The 24,393-nt window shown below is 50.4% G+C and overlaps 1 protein-coding gene across 1 annotated transcript in view; it reads right to left on the bottom strand.

The window, feature by feature from the left end:
• The window catches only part of RANBP10 (RAN binding protein 10), a 96,547-nt gene that overhangs the window by 6,190 nt on the left and 65,964 nt on the right, over nucleotides 1-24,393 (bottom strand). The window contains 11 exon segments of the mRNA XM_064160699.1: nucleotides 6,449-6,644; nucleotides 8,874-8,926; nucleotides 8,928-8,968; nucleotides 8,970-9,011; nucleotides 9,176-9,185; nucleotides 9,913-9,973; nucleotides 9,976-10,020; nucleotides 13,677-13,694; nucleotides 13,697-13,788; nucleotides 18,676-18,860; nucleotides 24,163-24,185. Coding sequence (XP_064016769.1) covers nucleotides 6,449-6,644; nucleotides 8,874-8,926; nucleotides 8,928-8,968; nucleotides 8,970-9,011; nucleotides 9,176-9,185; nucleotides 9,913-9,973; nucleotides 9,976-10,020; nucleotides 13,677-13,694; nucleotides 13,697-13,788; nucleotides 18,676-18,860; nucleotides 24,163-24,185 — 766 coding nt within the window.

Here is a 24,393-nt window from a genome sequence, read left to right as displayed (position 1 = left end):
CAGTCAAAGCCCAGGTAAGATAAAAGATTTGACAAGGTGTAATTAAAAAGAGGAATTACGGGATGAGGACCTCTGGTGCACAGGAGGAGGAAGAGGAGAGGTACAGTTTTCAAGATTTGGCCAACATACTCAGATCTCAGTACTCTGATGAGAGGAGCACTGTGAGGTTGGCTGCCAAGAAAGAGGATGGTTCCAAGGAGTTTAAGAGTGGCTCTTAGGAAAGTTCTGTTTCTAGGTCTTGTTAGAGGAAGAGGAGAAGGAATGACATCCAGGATTCCAGCTATCCCCTCAGAGAGGTCAGGGGAAGTTAGAGAGGAATACTCAAGGGAATCAGGAGAGCAAACTCTAAGCTGGCTGGTGAGATGCTGTAACATTGGTGCCATTCCCTGCAGGTAGGAGACAAGTCTGCCAAGCAGCTAGGGGCCACTAACCAAGGAGAGTTGCAGTGGACAAATACTAGCAAGTCCTCTTGGTAGGATGAGGTTGTGGACATGCCTCTTGTGGCTATGAGATATCCCTTCTCGAGATGATCTGTGGTTGTGGGAATCCAGTGGGAGGCCAAGATCGGGATACCGACGAGTCGACTCAGCTGCTAGCATTTTGCTGGTGGAGGCACCTGGGTAAAAATGACTCTTTGTTCACCAATATGGTTAGATGGTCATAGTCTGACTTTATTTCTGTGATGCAGAGACTTATATGCTTCTTTGCAAGAGGCGTGCTCCACCAAGATTGGTTACATATAGAGGGTACAGGGTACATGTGCGGCATGGATAGGGTAATATACCATAACAATCTGAGGGTCAGCCTCTGGGCTGGCTAACTCTGCCCACAATGCAGCTGGCACTCCACCCCGTGCAGTTGCATGGTTGGGGGTGCTACCCAGGGCCTGGTATCTTAACGCCCAAGATGGACTCAAGGATGCTCCCAGTACAGGTTGCTCATGTTTATCATTTTGTGTCCTCTGCTAGCAAGAATCTCTCCAACACTAGCAGTGCATTACACTTTATTAATGCAGTTCGGTGGCTTATATGCTACTTTGAAGAGGTGTGCATGACTAGTTTGGGGTTGGCACAAGTGGATGGTACAGATTGGCTCAGAGTTATGTGTAAGGTACAGATAGGTCACTCTGTATCAAAACAATCTATGGTGTCCACCCCTGCAGGCTGGCAAGCTCAGCCTCCTGCAGCTGTGTGTGGGGAGCTCATTGTTTACAGCTTGGTTTCCTGAGCCCAAGATAGCCCAAGGACACTTCTTAGCACGAGTTCTCATGTTTACCAGCTCATGTCCTGCTAGCAGGAGAATTCTCCCAAAATGATCTGCCATGGGCAGCCAAGAAGTGGAACACCATTGAGCAGGGAATTAAGCTTTTGAAGGAGTTTGCTGTGAAGGAAGTGCTCTATGGAGATCATGGCACACATGAGCCTGATGACATTCCTCTTGGAACAGGTCTCATGAAGAAGCTTATTAAGCTTGCTCCTTCATCCTACGCTGACATCTTGGCTAGCAGGTTTCTATCAAGGAGTAACAATGGAAGATCTCTCACTGTTGGTGAATTCACTGACCAGCTCAGGCAGATAGAGGACAGCTTGTCGCATTCTGCCCTAGTCTGCCATAAAAACCACAGAGATTAAAGATAGCATGAAAGAACTGAAGGAGGATCTTAAAACCTCCATTTCCAATCTGGCAAAGGATACCATGCCTGCATCATCTGAATGGGTGCATGTTTCTGCCATCAGGAACAGACGCCCACCTCCTGCAAGGCAATTCCAGCCCAGGAGGAGACAAATTCCACCTAGACAGCAGCAATCGCGTGCGCCACTGTGGATAATCCTGCGTGACCAATACGGTGAGAACATGAACAAGTGGGATGGCCAACCTACTTCAGCTCTTTCAAAGAGAGTCAGGGAACTGCAGAGTGGCAGAAACAGAGGCAGCAATGCCAGAAAAGTAGCTGTCACTTCTTCAGCTCCCCAGAGCAACTGCAATTATTCCAACAGTTGCAATTTCTCTCACAACAACACCAATCACTGTGTACACCCCACATGCCATGTTCAGCATTAGGGGTACCCTGCCTCCAGCCAGGAGGAGGAAAGGGATAGTGGAGAAAACCAAATCTATGGGAACGTACTCATTAGGTGGCCTGGCAGTTCAAAAGTTGGGCAATACAGGGCTTTAGTTGACACAGGTGCCCAGTGTACTTTATTGCCATCCAACTGCAAAGGGACAGAGTCCATACCTATTTTTGGAATCACTGGTGGATCTCAAGAGTTAACTAAGTTGCAGGCTGAGATCAGTTTAACTGGTAAAGAGCGTAAGAAACATACTAATGTAACTGGTCCTGATGCGCCTTGCATTCTGGGAATTGACTTTTTGAGACAAGGTTGTTTCAAAGATCCTAAGGGTCACAAATGGGCTTTTGGAATAGCATCTGTAGAGACTGAGGATGGTAAATTGAAATTGTCCATTAGACCTGAACTTTCAGATGAATCTGCAGTTGTGGGACATCATGACATAGAGGATCTGGAACTGCCAACTGCTACTCAAACTGTGCACCACAGGCAGTACAGAACTAACCATGACTCTTTGTTGCCCATCCATCAGCTGATTTGTCAACTGGAGAGTCAGGCTGTCATGGAGAAAGCTCATTCACCTTTCAACAGTCCCATCTGGCCTGTGCGTAAACTTAATGGCGATTGGAGACTCACAGTTCATTTTCATGCCCTCAACGAGGTGACTCCACCCATGAGCGCAGCTGTGCCGGACATGCTGGAACTCCAGTATGAGCAGGAATCAAAGGAGGCTAAATGGTACGGAGCCATAGACATTGCTAATGCTTTCTTCTCTATTCCCATAGCAAAGGAGTGCAGGCCTCAGTTTGCATTCACCTGGAGAGGAATCCAGTACCAGTTCAACCGTTTGCCTCAGGGGTGGAAACACAGCTCAACCATCTGTCACTCAGTCATCCACAATGCACTGGAGAAAGGTAAAGCTCCAGAGCACATCCAGTACATCGACGACATCATTGTGTGGGGCCAAACTGCTGAGGAAGTCTTCGAGAAAGGTAACAAAATCATTGACATTCTGTTGCAAGCAGGTTTTGCCATTAAGAGAGACAAGGTCAAAGGACCTGCCAGAGAGATTCAGTTTCTGGGAGTGCGGTGGCAGGATGGTCGCCGTCACATTCCTCAGGATGTGATCAACAAAGTCTCCACCATGGCCATTCCCACAAATAAGAAGGACACTCTGTCTTTCTTGGGTGCAGTGGGATTTTGGAGACTACACATTCCTGGTTTCAGTCAGATTGTCAAACCTCTGCACAACGTAACTCGTAACAGAAACAATTTCAAGTGGGGACCTGAGAAACAAGCAGCCTTTGATCAGATCAAATGAGAAGTAGTCCATGCAGTGGGCTTGGGACCTGTGCCTGGTCTGGACATTAAGAACATTCTGTACATGGCTGCCAGTGACAATGGTCCAACTTGGATCTTTTGGCAGAGAGCTCCAAATGAGACACGTGGTCGACCACTTGGTTTCTGGGGTCGTGGCTACAGAGGTTCAGAGGCAAATTACACCCCAACAGAGAAAGAGATACTAGCAGCTTACGAAGGAGTGAAAGCAGCTTCTGAAGTGATTGGCACTGAGTCACAATTGCTTTTAGCTCCTAGACTGCCAGTTCTAAACTGGATGTTCAAAGGCAAAGGTTCATCACCACATCATGCCACAGATGCAACCTGGTCTAAATGGATGGCTTTGATAACCCAATGAGCACGAATGGGGAATCTTGATTGACCTGTCTGGTGGAGGTGATCACCAACTGGCCGGAAGGCACAGACTGTACCAAACCTCCAGAGGAGAAAATAACTCGTGCTGAGGAAGCTCCTCCCTATGGTGATCTCTCTGATCAGGAAAAGAACTATGCTTTGTTCACAGATGGTTCCTGTTGTCTTGTTGGGAACAAGTGTAGATGGAAGTCAGCAGTCTGGAGTCCTACCAGGAGAGTTACCAAAGCAAGAGATGGAGAAGGAGAATCCAGTCAATTTGCTGAGGTAAAAGCTGTCCAACTTGCTCTTGATGTGGCTGAACGTGAGAACTGACCTATGCTTTACCTCTGCAGCATACCGACGGCCATGTGATAGGTCAATTGACTTGTCCATGGACGCTATCACCCAAGTCATCCATGACTGTGACATTTGTGGTGCTACTGAGCAGGCTAAGCAAATCAAGCCCTTATGGTATGGTGATAGATGGTCAAAGTACAAGTATGGAGAAGCCTGGCAGATTGACTACATCACTTTACCTCAATCTCGTTCTGGCAAGCAGTATGTGCTAACAATGGTAGAGGCCAGCACCAGATGGCTGGAAACCTATCCAGTTCCACATGCTACTGCACCTAACACCATTCTTGGCTTGGAGAGACAGATCATGTGGATACATGGAACTCCAGAGGGAATAGAGTCAGACAATGGCAGTCATTTCAAGAACAATCTTGGGAAAAACTGGGCCAAAGAGCACAGCATTGAGTGGATCTACCACATACCCTACTATGCTCCAGATTCAGGGAAGATTGAGCGCTACAATGGTTTACTGAAAACCACCCTAAAAGCCATGGGGGGTGGAACTCTGAAAAACTGTGACAGACATTTAGCACAAGCAACCTGGTTGGTAAATAGTAGGGGGTTCTGTAAACAGAGCAGGACCTGCACAATCAGATTTGGTCCAAACAGTAGACAGTGACAAAGTTCCTGTTGTACGTGAGAAGAATCTGTTAGGAAAAACTGCTTGGGTATTTTTCTCCTTTGGGCGAAGGGAATCCTGTCCGAGGGGTGGTATGATGGTTTGGCTGTTACCTGCCCCCTCACACTTCAGAAATCACCCAGACTAGACTCAGCTGGCTCTGGAAATATGAATGAAGCTTATATTTACAGCTTAGCAGAATATACAAGCAGATATTTACAGTATATACAGAAATATACTAGGTAAAAAGTAATACAGAAGCACAACTTCCCTCCCAGAAACCAGAGTCTCCAGGAGGGGCTCTCAACCACCCCTGCACCTTCCCCCTGCCCCTCTCAACCTTACCCCAGTCCCAAGGAAGAACACAGGTTCAGCCAGGGGGTTAGGAAGCAAAGTGGATTAGTCCAAAATGGAGGGTGAAGTTAGAGACTAAGAAGCAGCTCAGCCAGTTCCCCAGCAGCAGCATGAGTGAGAGTGATTGTCTATGTTTTTATTTCTTGTTCCTATACACCTCAGCAAGCCTGTGAGTGAAGTAGACATCACCATTGTTTTCCTTTTACAGCCTATAATCTAGTTCTTCTCACCAAAACATTCTAGCCTGCTTCAAGCTAGCACAGGTGGTGTCTGCTGAAGGTCCTGGTCATACCTTCTGGGTAATGCAGGAGAATGGTGAAATCCAGTGTATTCCCCAGAGAAATCTAACTTTAGCTGAGAGAGTCTAAATTCAGAGTGTATAATACAAGCTGTTAGGAGTTTCCTGTTCTAAGTACCATCGGCGTCCAACAATGAAAGAATCTACAAGAGAATCTACAGTACGTGAGCATGAACCCAGCATCACCTGGGAGTGCCTGTTCTTGCCTCATCTGTGAGGAGACAAACTGTTTGCTGTTTTCTGAGCTTTTGAAATCACCTACATCTGAGATAGCCAGAATGAAGTGTGAACTGAACTTGTGATATTCATTAGAGTAAATATTGGTTTAAGATTAGATCAGATAGTTCTCAACACTACTCTGAGTGAAGTAGACAGGGGTGGATTGTGTTAGTTTGAAGCTAGCTAGAATGTTTTGGTGAGAAGAATTAGTGCCCAGTGCCTGCCCCCAGTGTCAGTGGTGCTATCATTGCCATCACGGGTTAGGTTCCGCACCGGTTTGTGTCCCTGTGTCTCCATCCTATGGCATTGCTCCTTTTTCCATCCCAGATGGGTTAGTTTTTTTCTCACCTCAGCAGTTTCTCTCCCTTCTTCCCTTTGTCATCCCTTTGGGAAGCAGAGGGATTCACAGAGTCCCTCTGGCACTCACCTGGCAGCCAGCCCAGCCATGACCTTTGACAGAGGGCAATGCACCAACTCAGAAATCACTTGAGCTGCTGCCTCACCCTCTGGCAGCAGGCAAGCTGCTCGGCAGCAGAAATCAACTAGCTGAGTAACAAAACCAGGCTCAAGAGGAGAGTTCTCTGCAAAGCATCATGTTGGGCTCTGCTGAGCCCAGTGCAAAGAGACAAGAGCATCACAATATCCCTGATCAGATGAGCCTCCAAGCCTGAGCCAGAGCAAGGCAACTGGGACAACTCTGTGTCTGTGACTTCTGTAGATAGGAAGAGTTATTTTGTTGCCTAGAAGAGCAGCAAAACTGCCCTTCTGGCCCTTCAGCAGGTGTACTGAGCCTTCCGCCACCATCTCAGCCTGCTCAGGCATCTGCAACGGCAAAAGAATTACCTGGTTTCTTGGTGACTCGTGCTGCTGTGCTGCTGAGACTTGGTAGAATCTGTAGAATTGGACTCAGAGTAGTTCACAGACGAGGGAGAGGAGGAGGAGGAAGATGAAGATGATGAACTCAGTGTTGGGTATTTACTGTGACTCTGTTTGCTCTTCGTGGACATGACTCCGTTGCTACAAGTTGGACTATCTGCTCCTGGAAGTCAAGAAGAAAGGGAAAAATGAGACCAGACTGACAGCATCACTTTGTTGTGCAGTCAGTGCCTCAGCAAGAGGACAGGACGCAAGGAAAGAAAGCAAACTGAGGCTGTGGATCTGAAACGATGTTTTATCATTCTTGAATCCAGTGGGGCTTAGAGAAAACACCAATGAGTATGGAGGGAACCCCACTGCTCACCAGCAGCAGCTGAGCTTGAGGAAGTCATAAAAGTGAGAATGGCAGAAAGAGCTCACATGAGAATGTGAATCACTGCTGGAATATGAAGCCCAGATGGCTTGTAAAGAAGTCTGCAAACTCTATCCAGGAAAACTACGAAAGTCCAGGTGTGACAGCTTGGAGGTGCTCAAGTAACTGCCTTCCTTTCTCTTAAAAGTTTGTCTGTCCACAGATGACCAAGCAGCAGCAGGAATACCAACAGCAAACACACTGGCTGGCTGTGAGCAGCTCTCAGGGAAGCAGCTCTGACTCTTTTGAGGAGCTCTGAAGGTCATACCCACTGCTCCCCTCCGTCTTCAAAGCTGTAATCAAGAATTACTCAGGGTTGGGAGCCCTGGTTTACCTTGGTCTTTCCACTTCAAGCCCTGAAGTGTAATTTCCCAAAATGCAAAGAGCATCCAGAGATGGGGTCTGCAAGTACAGAAACACTTCTCACACGTTTAGAGCTTGCAAGGTGCAGTCCACAGGGGAGGGAGAAGCTCAGATGCAAGGCACCCTCAACCTTCTGCTCAGCTGGCCAGAATAGTGCATCTTCTCCTGCACTGGAAGGCCACCTTCAAAAGTTTATTTGTTCAGAACAAAACCTGCTCTGCAGAAAATGGTTTGTGAAAAATAGCTAAAGCACACTTCATTCAGCAACAGCAGAGTGTGCTGGTTTGAGGCTAATTGGAATATTTTAATGAGAGAAATTAGATCATTGGCTGTGAGAAGAAAATAATAGTGAAGTCTATATCACTCATTTCTTCTGCTGAGGGATACAAAATAGTGACAAATCTAAGATAAGGCACTCACTTCTCACCTCCTTCTTCGGTCTGTGTGCCTGGCTGGATTTTGCCTCAGCTCCTCTGCATGAAACCTATGTAACCCCCATCTAACCACTTCCTTATAGCTCCTTGTTGTCTTTTGACATCTCACCTCAGAGCTCTGCAGATTTATCATGTGAGCTATACAGAGCTTTATCTGGTTATTTCTGAGATAAGGGGTGAGGGGAGAAAGGAGGGAGGTTGGTCAGGAGTCCTCCTGGGCAGTCTGGCTGCTCGGGAAGAATTCTGAATTTCTGTGTTACTTCTACCTTGTATATAATTGTAAACATCTGTATCTAGATACTGTGGATACATGCTTGTATATTTGTGCATGCTGTAAACATAGCTTCATTACTTAGCTTCCAGCTGGATGAGTCAGTCTGGTTAATCTAGTGGAAGCGGGGGGAAACTCCCAGACCATGACACAGAGAGGCCCCCAGGATCCCAGAACATCCTCTCAGCTGGGTATCAGAAAGAAGCAGAGCATTGCTGGCTGAAGATGAGCCCGTGTGTGCTCAGGAGGCCAAGGCCCCCAGCGTCCTGGCCTGGATCAGCAATGGTGTGGCCAGCAGGAGCAGGGATGAGGTTGTCCCCTTGTACTCACCACTGGTGAGGACACAGCTTGAGTACTGAGTGCAGTTTTGGGCCTCTCATTCCCAGAAGGACATTAAGGAGCTGAAGCAGGTCCAGAGAAGGGCAACAAAGGTGGGGAAGGGTCTGAAGAGCAGGGCTGCGGAGCAGCAGCTGAGGGACGTCTCAAAGAGGAAGCTGGGGGGGAGACATCATTGCTCCTCTACAGTTCCCTGAAAGGAGGCTGGAGCCAGGTGGGTTGGACTCTTCCTCTCAAGGTACAAGTGATAGTGTAAGAGGAAATGTCCTCAGTTGTCCCAGGAAGGGGTTGGATGTCAGAAGAAACTTCTTCCCCCTGAAAGGAACAGGCTGGGGGAAGGGGGCCAAATTCCATCCCTGGAGGAGTACAGACAACACGAGAGGTGGTGCAGAGGGCCGGGGCTTAGCAGTAGCCTTGGTGGAGTTAGAGAATGGTTGGACTTGGATGATCTGAAAGCTCTGCTCCAAGCCAAACAAGCCTCTGACTGTGATACCATAACAAAGCACAGAACGTAGCAGAGCAGTGTGGTACAAAGCCAGGCCCCCGCCCTGCCCAGCAGGCAACCGCAACGCTTACCTGCACCATGAACATGGGAGTTGCTTGATCCATGTCTAGGGCTTAGCTGGGGGACCCAGGTAACTGTCCTGGGACCTGGGGCTGCGGGCACTGAAAACAACGAACTTCACTGTCAGTGCCGTTCACCATCTCCACGAACTGCCCGGCACCTGCATCAGGGAAGAAAGAAGGGTACAGGGAATGTGGCAGCCCGCCTGCTCTGCACCCAAGGGGCCTGAGCTACTGGCGGAGAAGTCCTGGAAACCAGAGAGCAGTTACAAATCATGCTCATCCTCCTGCTACCCTGCCCAGAGCAAGTGCACTTGCCTGATGCTGTGGGAAGAAGGAGTTCAGAACCAGCAGCATTGATGCCAAGTGATGTTGAGACGCTCCCAAAACTAAGTTTATTTCCACTGTGCTACTGAGGAAACTGTCCCTTCACAGCAGGCTTCCATCTCTAGCACCTCTGCAGGTACTCTCCACATTAACTTGTGGTTTTAGTTCAGAGGAGAGGACGCTAGCCTGCCCAAACATCCTTGGTCTCCCACGGCACCCTCAGCCTGGAGATACTGGTGCCAATGGCGCACAGAGCAGGACACAGTCCCCACAATGACAGTGAGCTGGCTTCACTGGGAATTGTCCCTTCTGTGTCTCAGAAGGCTGAGGAGAGCCACTCTGCAGAGCTGGGAGAACTGGGACACAAAAGCTTTTTCCCTTTGGTTTCTGCCCCAGACACCTGCAGCCATGGCTGCAGGATCTCAGCACTGCAAGATCTCCATCTGACACACCAAGGCCCATCTGTGAAGGGAGCTTTTTGGAAGGCAGCAGAGCTGAAATATCACCCAGCTCTGCCTGGCTTCATGAGGCAAAACCTCAAAGGGCTGAGTCCTGCAGTGCTACAAGCACTGCCCCCAAGGACTGAGCCTGTGTCCTCTGATCCTAAAGGGATTTTCCAGGGGTCTGAATGCAGACCGAGGTGTCCAGCCAGACTGGATGGCCTCTCTCATCTCCTTAAGCTGCACATGTCAGCATTAGGGAGTATAAAGCTGTTCATACTTACTTTAACATGAAGAGCAGGTTGGGGTTATGTTCTAGGAGGCCAGGATAGAGCTGCTGGGTGCTTCTATAGCCTCTCCCACTCTTCCTGCTAATACTAGCTTCTGTATTCCTGAAAGCAGAGAGACCTATTGATTACATAGCCCTGGCCCAAAAACAACAGCCATGAGTTGCCTCATATCAACCATATAGCTTCCCACCACCACCCTGCACAGAGGCCAGGCAGAACTGAGACCCACATGCTGTTTATTTATGGATTAGGGTAAAGAAAAGCCTGAGACCACAAGGAAGAGTCTGTTAGGAGCTGAGAAATGCCAAAAGTAGAAAGGTCTGAAGGACGAAGTAGGTGTGCCAGGGTGGGGTGCTTTGGGCTATGCAGCAAGGGAAAGAAAGCAGAATGGGAGAGCTGGATGAGAGGAAGGAGACGGCTGGGGAAATGACATCTGCAGAGGGGACATCCCAGGTCACCCACACACAACTCCTCCGGCTGTTACACACTAGGAAACTGGGCATCAGCGTAGCAGAATACTCTCAAAAGGGTCCAGGGGATTAAACCACACATTAAACCTGTTCAAACTGTTTCCTCAGTATCCCTACTTCCAGGCAGAAGCAATTACACCAAAACCTGGGTTTCTGGGAGTGAAACCTCAAAGGTATTCCCAGAGGAGCAACCTGAGCTGCAGCACAGATGTGGCGCCAGTCAGCCAGCTTGAAGAGCCAGCTACTGACTAAGCTAGAAATGGTTCACTGTGGGGCACACTATTAGGAGGTGCAGAGGTACAAAGCAGAAGCTATCATCCTGGGTGTTCATGTCCTGCACAGGTTCCTTCAGTAAGTAGTATGTGCAAGAGACCTGAGACCCTGTCCCAGAACACCCGAGAAGCCACTGACCTACATGGGTTCACATGTGTTTTTTCCTCCCAGTGTACTCACACTGACCACCAAATGCACTTGAAACCCTTCTTGCTTTTCCAGGGCTCCTTTCAAGAGAGGGAAAGCATGGAACCCAACCTGTGGGTGCTTTGCAAGCAGGTGCTCCGGTAACAACAGGCTGTGACGTTCGTGAGTCAAAGATTAAAACCAAGGAGCTATTGAGGTTGGAAGAGACCTTTGAGATCACTAAGTCCAACACTCACCCAGAGCTCATAGACCCACCACTGCTCCTCAGCCACTGCCACTGCACCACTTCCCTCAGCACCACATCCAGGAAACTTCTAAACCCTCCAGGGGTGAGGACTAGCACACCTCCCTGGACAGAGCCTGTGCCAGCCGCCAGAGAACCCTTGCTGGGAAGAACTGTTCCTAATGTCCAACTTGAACCTCACCTGGAGCAACCTAGAATAAACAGAATCACAGAATGGTTGGGCTGGAAAAAGCCAAACAATCACCCAGTCCAACCAGCAACCCAGCACCACCACAGTCATCAAACCAAGTGCTATGGCCACACAGTTCTGGATTACCTCCAGGAATGGGCACTCCACCACCTCCTATGCAGCCTGCATCAATCCCTGACCATTCTTGCAGCAAAAGAAATGTTCCTAATGTCACGTATCACAGTCACAGTATAATTAGGATTGGAAAGAGACCTCACAGATCATCAAGTCAACCCTTTACCACAGAGCTCAAGGCTAGACCATGGCACCAAGGCCACGTCCAACCTGAACCTCCCCTGGTGCAGCTTGAGGCCCACTTCCCCTTGTCCTGTTGTTAGTTACTTGGGAGAAGAGGACAACACCAGTCTCACTCCAACTTCCTTTCAGGTAGCAGTAGAGAGCAATGAGGTCTCCCCTCAACCTCTTTTTTCAGACTAAACAATCCCAGCTCCCTCAGCCTCTCCTCCCCAGCCCTGCTCTCCAAATTTTTCATTAGATTTGTTGCCCTTGTCTGGCCCTGCTCCAGCCCCTTCAATCTTGGAGTGAGGGGGCCCATAAGTCATCACAGGATTTGAGGTGTGGCCTCACCAGTGATGAGGACAGGGACACCACCACTTCCCTACTCCTGCTGGCCACAGCATTGCTGATCCAGGCCAGGATGCTGGTGGTCTTCCTGGCCCCTTGGGCACACTGCTGGCTCATGCTGGCCTGGAACACAAGCCCTATGAGGAGAGGATGAGGGAGCTGCGGTTGTTTAGCCTGGAGAAGGCTCAGGGGTGACCTCATTGCTGTCTACAACTACCTGAAGGGAGGTCATAGCCAGGTGGGGTTGGGCACTTCTGCCAGGCAAGCAGCAACAGAACAAGGGGACACAGTCTCAAGTCATGCCAGGGGAGGTCTAGGCTGGATGTTAGGAGGAAGTTGTTGGCAGAGAGAGTGATTGGCATTGGAATGGGCTGCCCAGGGAGGTGATTGAGTCGCCATGCCTGGAGGTGTTCAAGAAAAGCCTGGATGGGTCACTTGGTGTCATGGTCTGGTTGAGTGGCCAGGGCTGGGTGCTAGGTTGGACTGGATGAGCTTGGAGGTCTTTTCCAACCTGGTTGATTCTATGAGACAGTGCACTCTTGTTTGTCTGAGGACAGGTGACAAGGCAGATGGGGGAAAAGAATGCAAAGCTCTGAAGCTGGGGCTTAAATAAAAGGTGTGAGGAAAACACCGATGGAAAACAAAGAGGAGAAAAGATGAAAGGCGGCAGCAGCAGTGAGAGTTGCCAGCAAAGCACAGGGCAGAGCTGTCAGGAGCATGCCTGTACAGGTCAGACATGCCTAGCAGAGACAGATAGCACTGGAAGGGGGCTGCAGCATGGCTCTGGGCTGAGCTCTCAGCTGCAGTGAAAAGCAAAGAGAGGTGGGACCAAGGTGAGCCACTACAGGCTGTGACTGGAGACTGCAAGGAGAGCACTGGACTGTGCTCCAGCTGCTCATGATGGCAGGTCTAGAGGTGGGACTGTCCCCCTCTGCTTGCACTGGTGAGCCTACACTTCCAATACTGTCTTCAGTTTTGGACCCTTCACCACAAGAAGGAGAAGTTGGAGCAGGTCCAGAGGAGGGGCAACGAATCTGCTGAAGGGTCTTTAACACAAATCTGATGAGGAACAGGCTTGAACACCCCAACTCTGCCAGTATGGCCTCACAGCAGAGCCCTGCCAGCCCTGCCAGCCCTGCCATCGGGAGCTGCCCCAGCCCAGGTGAAGGAGCTTGCCCTTGGCCTCGTATGAGGTTCATGTGGGCACCATCCTCCAGCTTGTCCAGGTCCATCTGTATGGATCCTGTGGCTCAGGCCTGTCAACTGCATCACTCAGCTTGGTGTTGTTGGCAAATCTGATGAGGGTGCCTCAGTCCTGCTGTCTATACTACAACCATTGTCATCTCCAGCAGGTTGACAGTACCTCCCAGAAAGCACTTTCTGCTCTAGGAATCTTGTTTAGCCTGATGAGTGAAACTGTTGGTCTCAGCGCTCAGTCACTTCAGCTCTTCCAGGATTCAACTACTAATTTTATAACAAGACTGAGGAAAATCAACCAAACTGAGCAGAAAATGTAGCACAGTCAGCACTGCCAGGGATGCAGGTCTCTTCAGACAGACAGGTAAGGGAAGAATAGCATAGGACAGCAGAGGGTGGAGAGGGCACAGTGATGATGGGACAAGCTCTCCCAGCAGCAGTCCCCAAGCTCTGCTGACTCACATGGCATCAGCACTAAGACAGGAGTGTGATGTGGGCAGCTTTGTGCTGCAGTGGGAGTAACTTCTGTACTTGCCAGCACCTCTGCACAGCCCTGCAGGTAGCACGTGGCAGTGTGGCACACTAGGCTGCAATGGCCACCCAAGGTGCTTACTTTGTCTGTTCTTTATTGAGTCTGTTCTTCCTGGATCATGGTGTCTGTGACTCTGGCAAAGGCAGTTGCTGTGGAGCAGTACCCATGATGGACCAAGTATGACGAAACCATACTGGAAAAGAAGAAAAGGCTGTCAGATGAAGAGGTATGCGTGAAGCAGGGGAAGCTCACTGGAGAACAGAAAGCAGAAGCTGCAATTTCAGTGACCAGATTAGATGGTTGGCACTTGGAGACATGGCTTAATGGCCAAGAATGGTCTTAGGTTGATGGTTGGACTCGACGGTCTTAGAGGTCCTTTCCAGCCCAAAAGATTCTCTCATTCTATAACCAGGCTCCTACTTCTGGGTTCAGTGTAAATCTCAAGACAGTCAGGCTGGTCCTCAGCAAACAGGAGGGAGGCTCTGAATTCACCCCATGAGGGGCAAGGAAAAGAATGAATTCAGACTCCCAGTGCAGACAGAGCATGTATTGATTTATTTATTGGCTGACCTGCAGGGGGCAACTTGGAGGAGCTCACTACTGCTCCAGCCAGTGACATCCTACACAGCCATAAAATCTGAACCCCAGAGAGGGTCACGGCCTTCAGGTAGATCTCACAAAACCCAAGAGTCTGTCCCTTAACTTCTTCCACCACCTATTTTGCCAGCAAAAAAAACCCCAGCCTTTGCAGTTGAATCTCCTTATGACTTTGAGCTGCTCCCAGACACTCTGATCTGCTGCTCTGCAAGGAGCAGGCTGCCAGCACTCATTTTACAAACACTAACCCAGTTTTAAGTTGTAGTAGTCTCAGAAAGTATTGGGGGGAAGTAGAATTCTTGTCAGACAGCAAATCCATCTTTCCCAACAGCCAATTCCTGAAGCTCTTGTGCCTTGCCAGAGCACAGAGGGTAAATGTCAATGCTTGGTGGATTTTAACACAACCCCAAAAGCCAGCACAGGATTTCAAAGCTTCTGATGCTGACTCTCAGATTAAGCTTCTTGTGCTGAGGCTCGTACTGACCCACCAAACCACAGCTCAGCACACACATTCAGCTTGGCTCCCTCTAGTAGCAGAGAGAATTCTCGTAATCAGCAACCATTCTGACCTGTCACTTTGTAAGCTGCTGTGTAACCCTTAAAAACCTGTTCTGAAAACATGCCTCTGGCCACTGCTGGTGGCAGGACAAACCCTCTGCCCCTAGGCCTAGCACACACAAGCACAAGAACTGCAGCCTTCTCACTGCCAAGCAGGGCAGCCAGGTCACCCTGACTCAGGTGCCGAGGCCAGCAGGAATGGAGGGGAAAAGCAGCTCCTGCTTTCAGTGGGATCCAGCAGCCAGAGTCAGAGGCTGCAAAGACTTAAACACTCCAAAAAGCTGCACAAAATCCGAGCTGCTCCTCGTGCCACTTCTGCTCATGGCACCTCAGGAATCACAGAATGTCAAGGGTTGGAAGGGATTTTTGGAGATTGAGTCCAACTCCCCTGCCAAAAACAGGACCTCCTAGGGCAGGTCATACAGGAGCATGACCAGCAGGGGCTGGAAAGGCTCCAGAGCAGGAGACTCCACAGCCTCTCTGGGCAGCCTGCTCCAGGCCTCCAGCAGCCTCACACCAAACAACGTTCTCCTCATGCTCAGCTGCAACCTCCTGGGTCCCAGCTCATTCCTTCTTGGTCATTGTCCTGCCACTGGGCACCACCCAAAGAGCCTGGCACCTTCATCCCAGCACTCACCCCTCAAGTATTTAGACACTGATCAGGTGCCCTCTCAGCCTTCTCCTCTCCATACTAGACAGCCTTCCTCCATAGCAGAGATGGCCCTTTCATCATCCTTGTAGCCTTCCTTGAACTCCCTTCAGCAGGTCCCTGTCTTTCTGGAACTGGGGAGCCCAGAGCTGGACAGAGTAGAAGGGAAGAACCTCACCTAGCCCCACATCAGGGCATTGGTGCACAGCACTGTCACCCACTGCTGACTCTGCCAAGTGGATCCTCAGCACTGACCTCTCAGTTGCTTGTCTCAGCTACGTGCTCCAGCAGTGCTGTACACCCCCCAGCATTCAGCAGGGGAACCTCTACTGAAGTTCTTGGAGAAAATTATTCATGCCTGGAAAGCTGCTCAGCAGGAAAGGTCCTGGGGGCACTGGTCAACAGCAACTGAAGATGAGCCAGGGGATGCTCAGGTGGGCAAGAAGGGCACCAGCAGCCTGGCCTGGATCAGCAATGGTACAGGCAGGAGGAGCAGGAAGGGATTGTGTTCCTGGACTAGGCACTGGTGAGGCCACAGCTTGAGTTCTTGGTGCAGCTTTGGCCCTCTCACTCCCCAGAAGGACAACTGAGGAGCTTGAGTAGGTCCAGAGAAGGGCAACAAAGGTGGGTAAGGGTCAGGAGAACAGGGCTGGGGAGGAGCAGCTGAGGGAGCTGGGGGTGGTCAGTGTGGAGAAGAGGAGGCTGAGAGAACTCATTGCTCTCTACAGCTCCCTGAGAGGAGGTTGCTGCCAGCTGGGGTTGGGCTCTGCTCCCCAGTAGCAAGTGACAGAGTGTGACAGCCTGCTATTGTGTGAGGGAGGTTGGATATTAGAAGAAACTTCATCACTGAGAGGGTTGTCCAGCCCTGGAGGAACAGTCTGCCCAGAGAAGTGGTGGAGTCACAATTCCTAGAGGGATTTAAACATAAAGTGGTGCTGAGGGACATGATTAGCAGGGGCCTTTGTAGTATTAGGTTAACATTTGCACTCTGTGATCTTCAAGGTCTTCTCCAGCCTAAACAGCTCTGTGATTTGATGACTTCTGCACTCTACTGTGACCTATGTGACATGTTCACACAGACAACAACCACCTCTCAGATTCCCAGGTTCTCCAGAGTAATGGCTTGCACTGCTTGGAAGCCGTGGTTGAAACTCGTTGCGAACTGAAGCGCTCAGACCACAGAAGCAGCTGTTTCTAAGGGTGCTTCTCTCACCTAGGGTGGTCATAGTGGTGGTGGAGAAGCTCATACTGTCTCCATGCACATGGGAAGCAAATATTCTGGAGAGCACAAAGTACAAGTTTTGTCTCTCTGCAGTTCCCTGAAAGGAAGCTGTAGTGAGTTGGAGAATCTTTTGCCAAGTAACAGGTCAAGAGGCCAACGGCCTCAACTTGCAGGTGAGGTTTAGGTTGGACATCAGGAACAATTTCTCATCCAAAATGGTTGTCAAGGCCTGGGCCAGGCTGCCGAGGGCCAGTGGAGGCAGTCCCCATCCCTGAAACCATGTAGATGAGGTGCCATAGTTTAGAGGTGCCCTGGCAGGGCTGGGTTAAGGGTTGGACTCCATGATCTTACAGGCTCTCTTTCAGCCTAAAGGATTCTGTGATTCTGGGGAACAAAGACAGGAGGGCCTGAGGGCTGCCCTCATTCCTGGTGATAAAAATGTGCAGGGCTGGAGCCAGGCTCTGCTCAGAGATGGCCAAGGACAGGACAAGGGGCACTGGGGGCAAGCTGGAGCAGAGGAGGTGTCATGGGACCAGGAAGAAAAGCTTTGTCACTGTGAGAGTGGCAGAGCAGGCTGCCCAGAGAGGCTGTGGAGTCCGCCTTCACTGGAGATTCTCAAACCCACCTGGATGTGTCCTGGGTGACCTGCCCTGGGTGACGCTGCTCTGGCAGAGGGGCCAGACTGGATGAGCTCAGGAGGGTCCCTTCCAATCCCTCACATCCTGTGACTCTGCAATCTACCTGACTTGTGGGCAGGTAGGCTGGGTAGGTTTGGGTAGATGTGGGTAGGGTTGCTTATTCTCACACAGGTAAGGAATTCAGTTGGGTAAGGTGTTATCTTCCCCAAGGTATCTTCTTCTGCTGCAGTCCTCTACAGGTCCTACAAATCCTCTCCCCACTGGCAGGCCTCCTGCTCCGTATTCTCATTGGACTCAATGACTGCAAAGGTCTTTTCCAACCTAAACCAACTCCAGGGTTCTTTTATTTTTAAGAAAGATACTATTACTACTACTATAATTATTATTATCATTGTCATCATTATTTCCAATGGCTCCTGCTAGTTGCCCTTTCAAGGGCTTTGCTGGTTGTCCTGGATTACCTGCAGACAACTAAACATAAGTGCAGGAGACAATCACAATGACCACATGGATGTGACCATTGCTGCAGCTATGTCTCCTGATGACAGTGACCAGTGTCAGGTATTTAGGGCAAAGAACGTGATAAAAAGTGAAAGCAGAGCTGCAGTCAGACAGCCTTGACAGAAACCCACAGCAACAGAAGTGAAGGAGGTTAAGACAAAGCTATGGAACTGGCCTCCAGGAATACTGGCAATATTTAAAATAGCTTTTAAAATCCACTTACACTTAAACTACCACAATTGTAGCACCAAGTCCCACCAGCTTCGTGTGCTCAGTGAAAAAACTATGATCTTGGTTGGAAGGCAGAAGCTGTTCTTGTCCTGGTCTTGTGTTTTGAGAGGCAGTGAACTTTGTGGTCATGTCCTCATGGCAGCTAAGCTCCTCAATTAGCTGCTTTGAAGCTGTCAAATTTTAGTCAGCTCTGTCATTTAGGCAGAAGAACAGCTCTGAAAGCTCTGAACTCTTGTCTGCTGTTCTCATGGGGCTCCACTCGATCCTTCTGGGACACATGTCCAACAGCCACAACATTCCCAAAATGCCACACTCGTTGCTCTTCCCTTAGGGTAGAGTTTGGAAGCCCTTTAATTTAGGCTGTTTCTTGCTCTTCCATTTCTGCATTCAGCTCACTTACAAACTGGTGCACTTCTCCACCCCTCTCCCCCCAGGCATCACCTCAAAGAGCAAATTCTTCTATTCCTACAAGCCTTCAGGCAGTCTCTGGCTGAAGACATCTCCCATATCTTTCACATCACAAAGGGCAGCGATCTGCACAGGGAAGGCTACCTGAGCAGCAAAACCAGAGGGTAAGGCCTGCTGAGCACCCTTTGGCCACAAGGAAGCACAAATTAGCACTCAAAAAAGGAAGAGTTTGCAGCTGAAGAGAAGGGAAGCAGCTGGCAGCAAGCAGTGACTCACCTCTGCAGCATGGCTTGCCACTCGCCCAGCCTGTCCCCGATGGGGAAGCGCTGATGGTGCCTCTGGATCTTCGCTTGCCACTCCCTCATGTAGTCCTCAATGTCAAACACGAAGGGCTGCTGCCCAAAGTTGGCATCCACTATCTCTCCTGGAGTCTGGAGACCCACCGTAGGGTAGAGATTTGACTGGGAAGAAAAAGAGACCCATATTAACCCAGCTTTCTCTTCCTGGTTCTGTGCTTGTTGAGACAAAAGAGCTGCTCTTTCCAGGAACAGACAGGGCAGGAAGAGACAGCAGCCCCAGGGACACCCTCAAGGGCTCACTGTGCCCTAAGGAGGTACTGCCTAAAACCAGAACAGGTTGAATCCCCCAGCAGCCTGCGAGTGATGCTAGGAGTGCTGCCTGTGGCCTGGCCACTTCCTGCCTTATCATTCTCTGATTTCTACCGAAGTTCGAGAGTCAGTAACAGTGAAATGAAAGGGACATCATCGCAATGCCTCTGAAAGGGGCACCACCTCCACGCACAGAGCCATGTTCTCCACTGCTTCAGCACAACTCTCTCACTGCTTGGAAGCTGGATGATGAAAAGGGAGTAGACAGCAGTGGAGCTCTGAGGTTAGGGCTTTGATTACCCCAAGGAAGCAAGACAGCCACATAAAAAACTCCACTACTGAGAGACAAATCTCATGCTAAGGGCAAGCATCTGGTTCCAAGTCATGGCACCAAAACCTGGGAAAAGAAAAAGGTTATCTGTGCCAAGATAACCAAGTCACGGGATGAGGGAAGGCTCTAGACTTTGGAAAAGTCTTTGATACTGTTCCCCACACAATTCTTGTAGACAAACTGGCTACTCATGGCTTGGCTGAGCACACTGTCTCCTGGATAAAGCACTGCTGGACAGGAAGGCCCAGAGAGTGGTGCTCAATGGAGTTCAATCCAGCTGAGGCTGGGCACTGGTAGTGTTCCTCAGGGATCTGTGTTGGGACCACTTCTGTTTGACATCTTTATTTATGACCTTTATTCAGGCATAGACAGTGTCAGCAGTGATTTGCAGATGACACTAAGTGAGGTGGCAGTGCTGGTTTGAATAAAGGCAAAGAGGCTCTGCAGAGGAACTTGGGTAGGCTAGATCCATGTGCCAACATTAATAGGATGAGTTTCAACAAAGGCCAAGTGCCAGGTCCTGCACTTGGGCCACAACAATCCCAAGCAGCACTACAGGCTTGGGGCAGTGTGGCTGGAAACTGCCTGCAGAAAGGGACCTGACGGTGGTAATGGACAAGCAGCTGAATGTGAGCCAGCAATGTGCCCAGGTGGCACAGAAAGCCAAAGGCATCCTGGCTGGCATCAGAAATGCTGTGTCCAGCAGGAGCAGGGAGGGGATTGTGCCCTTGGGCTCTGCTCTGGTGAGGCCACACCTAGAGAGCTGTGTTCAGTTTTGGGCACTCATTAGAAGAGGGCTGTGAAGGTGCTGGAGCCAGTGCAGAGGAGGGCAAAGAAGGGCCTGGAGAACAAATCTGAGAGGAGAGCCTGAAGGAGTCGGGGATGGGTAGTGTGGAACAGAGGAGGCTGAGGGCAGACCTCATGGCTGTCTGCAGCTACCTGCAAGGAGGCTGTGGAGAGGCTGCTGCTGGGCTCTGCTCACAGGTAAACAGTAACATAACAAGGGGAAATAGCCACTCTCATGGGAAAGAGTGGTCAGGGACTGGAATGAACTGCCCAGGGAGGTTCTGGAGTCACCAACCCTGGCTGTGTTTGAAAGTGGTTTGGATGTGGTGCTCAGGGCTATGGTTTTAAGGGTGAACTTTGTTGAGTGGGGACATTGGCTGGGCTTGGTGATCCTGAGGGGCTTTGTCAGACAGAATGCTTCTGTTGATTCTGTTATTCCCACAAAACTGCTCTGCAATTCAGCCATATTTCAGCTTCAAAGCTGATCTAATGACAATAATGGGAAAGTCTGCCCCAGAAGTTCTCTGAATCCAGGCTATTTTAAGCAAAAGCTTATGGATCAGAACTGAGTTCCTGAAGCCCACTTAAACCTGGGGAAAAGGAAATGGCATGGGAAAGGCAGCAGAGTGCTGCTGCTGTCACTCCAGGCCATGGTTTTTTAAGACCATGAGAGGTTTTCCTTCTCTGCATGCATCACCAAACCTCCCCCACCCTCTGCTTAGGAACATCTGCTTGGGTTTAGGAAGAAGCCTCTCTCATGTCATTTTAAACTGCTCAGTGCTGGGCTCTTCACTGGGACTGATGGCAAAGATGGAGCCAGCAGGGTACGAGGAAGAATTGCCTCTTCGCTTCCACTGGCCTAGCCCACACCTGCAGCACTGTTCAGCTCTCCACCTCCACATCCCCAGGAGAAGTCAGACATTCCCAAACAGGCTCCAGCAAAAGACTGTCAGAGGGCTGGAGTGCACAGCACACCAGGAGAGGCTGAGGGAAACAGTGTGGAGAAGAGAAGGCAGAAGGGAAAATCGACCTGCAAGTCTTCCACTCCCCAAAAAGGAGGTGATAAAAAATGGAGCTGTGCAGTGAAAAGACAAAGGGCACAAGCTGCAGGTGGGGAAATCCTGACTGCAGCTCCCAGAGAAACTGCAGCATTTCTATCCTCAGAGGTCCTCAAAACTCAGCTGGGTAAGGTCCTGACCTCTCTGCTCTATTTTCACAATGACCAAATCTCAAGCATCAAAGGGGAAAAAAAAGGATCTCTCAATACAGGCTGGAAGGTGAAAATCAGAACGACTGCATCACTGCTGACTCAGCACACCTCCTCCTTTCCTGCTCTCACACCAAGGAAGTTGCTGGGCTTAGGAGGGGAATGCGGCTGCCAGAGGAAAGCTGTGTCTAAAGCCAGGCTCTCCTTCCTTTCCAGCCTAGCTGACTAGGAGCTCTCTTAGGAAGTATCAGATTTTTTCCAGTCCAGCTTTAGACATTTTCAACAACTGAACTTTTTAATATGACAAAATCAAGGACTTCCAAAGCCAGGAATCAGACCCCCCAAATACTTGGAAGTCCAAGCTGCCAGCTTCCAAGCTATCACCTATTTTTCAGCCACTTTTTGCTGTGTTCCCCTTACAGGGGAAACTGCTTCTCTCTAATCATCTCTGAGTCAAAATCTTCTTTTTCCCATGTGGGATGTTACCTATCTGGCAAATGTTGAGAGCTACTCATATCTCCATCACCCTGCCAGATGCAGAGAGGCATCATCCTGTAGCCCATTGACCAGGCATATGCTTCTCCTGTCACATTCCCAGTGATACTTGGACCGCTCTGATGCTGGGGCCCAGTAGCTCACAACCCTACAGTTCATCCCTTTTGCACCTCTGCAATCCCACCCTGGGCTCTTCCATATTCTAGTTCCCTGAATTTCCTGTTGTTTCAGCAAACCCCAGGCAGGATACACCTGATATGGGCTTGAGGAAATCTGAGAACTTGGCCTGAGCACTGCCTGGAATTGAACACAAAGAGGGCAGCTGGTCCCTCTCCAGCTCTCTGTAGGGTATCTGCTTACAGTCCCCCACAGCATCCTTCTCCCTAAGCTGCAGAGATGTGGAGCTGATGGGTGTCTGTACACCGGGTAAGGGGGCGCTGGATGATCCTATCCAAAGGGCAGCACCTCGATGGCCAGATGCAGGGGGGTGACAAGTGGTGCCCCTCAGGGCTCTGTGCGGGGACCAGAGCTGGTCGATGTCTGCAGCAATGACAGACAGAGACTGAGGTCCCCTCAGCAGGACTGCTGGTGACACTGAGCTGAGTGGTGTGATTGGTAAGGCTGAGGGATTAGATGCTTGAGCGTGTCCAGAGAAGGGCGACGAGGCTGGGGAGAGGCCTTGAGCACAGCCCTACGAGGAGAGGCTGAGGGAGCTGGGATTGGTTAGCCTGGAGAAGAGGAGGCTCAGGGGAAACCTCATTGCTGTCTACAACTACCTGAGGGGAGGTTGTGGCCAGGAGGAGGTTGCTCTCTTCTCTCAGGTGGCCAGCGCCAGAACAAGAGGACACAGCCTCAGGCTGCGCCAGGGGAGATTTAGGCTTGAGGTGAGGAGAAAGTTCTTCACTGAGAGAGTCATTGGACACTGGAATGGGCTGCCCGGGGAGGTGGTGGAGTCGCTGTCCCTGGAGCTGTTCAAGGCAGGACTGGACGTGGCACTTGGAGCCATGGTCTGGCCTTGAGCTCTGTGCTAAAGGGTTGGACTTGGTGATCTATGAGGTCTCTTCCAACCTTGATGATACTGTGAGACTGTGTGAACCCAGAGGGACCTGGACAGGCTGCAGAGGTGGCTGAGGAGGACCTCCTGAGGTTCAGTAAGGCACAGTGCAAGGTGCTGCGCCTGGGTTGGGGCGGCACAGAGACTGAGAGCAGCCCTGCAGAAAAGGACTTGGGAGTGCTGGTGGGGGAGAGGCTGGGCAGGAGCCAGCAGTGGGCACTAGCAGCACAGAAGGCCAAGGGCAGCCTGGGCTGCATCCAAAGCAGTGAGGGCAGAGATGGAGAGAGGGGATCCTGCCCCTCTTCTCTGCTCTGGGGAGACCTCAGCTGCAGGGCTGGGGCCAGCTGTGGGACCCCAGCACAAGAGGCACTTGGACCTGATGGAGAGTGTCCAGAGGAAACCACAAAGATGATGAGAGGCTGGAGAAGCTCTGCTGTGGGGACAGGCTAGGAGAGCTGAAGATGTTGAGCCTGAAGGAGAGGCTGAAGGAGAGAGAAGGCTTCAGGAGGACCTTAGAGCAGCCTTCCAGTACATGAAGGAGCTCCATGAGAGCTGGAGAGGGACTTTGGACAAGGGCTGGCAGTGCCAGGACAAGGGACAATGGCTTTGAGCTGGGAGAAGGGAGACTGAGACTGGAGAGGAGGAAGAAATTCTTGGCAGTGAGGATGGGGAGAGATTGGCACAGGTTGTGGATCTATTTTGGGGCTCTTTGATGATGGGACACGAGAGGGCTACTCAATGACTCTACACAACGCTTGTGGTTGGGCACTGGCACAGGCTGCCCAGGGAGGTGGTGAAGTCCACATTCCCGAAGGTGTTCCAGAACTGTGTGGCCGTGGCACGTAGAGATGTGGTTTGATGGTCATGGCGGGGCTGGGTTGCTGGTTGACCTGGATGCTCTTGGAGGGCTTTTCCAATCCAAACAAGTCTATGGTTCTATGAACGTTAAGCATTTTGGGGCTCTCTGATGATGGGGCACGAGAAGCTACTGAACGGCATTGCACACAGACTCCTCACAGCTGAAGCTGCCTTTGGAAGCAGCATTGCCTTGTACTGCAGAGTAAATCTTTGCTTGAGTTCCAGAAGGAGAAAGATGCTGTTGGAGGTGGTGAGAGAGGAGCCATGCGAGCAGCCCAGGAACCCAGTCACAAGCTCAGCAGGAGGAGCGCCCCCACAAATCAGGAAGCTGAGCCCATCTGTAACACCAAAAGGAAAACCAAGCCCACGCCCCCACACCCTTCCCCCTCCCTTCTGCCAGCATGCTGAAAGCAGGAGTACTTACAGGGAGGTCTGTAAAGGCTATACCTGTGGGGGAAAAAAACACTAGAATTAAAAAGACAAAGGATTTTTTTCCTGCTTGGCTACACCTAAACACGCTACAAAGTCTCACTGCATTTCCAAAAACATCATCTCTGACCTTGCCACATCCAGCAGCAACTTCCCTCCCCTGTCCCCCTCCTCTCAACTGTTTCGCATCTGGAAAAAGGTTCAGGGTCAGTGTTTCATCCCTGCC

The sequence above is a fragment of the Pogoniulus pusillus genome, chromosome 20 (assembly GCF_015220805.1).
Source record: "Pogoniulus pusillus isolate bPogPus1 chromosome 20, bPogPus1.pri, whole genome shotgun sequence".
Lineage (NCBI taxonomy): Eukaryota > Metazoa > Chordata > Aves > Piciformes > Lybiidae > Pogoniulus > Pogoniulus pusillus.
The sequence above is the reverse complement of the archived record's forward strand: the minus strand, read 5'-3'. Positions and strand labels throughout refer to the sequence as shown.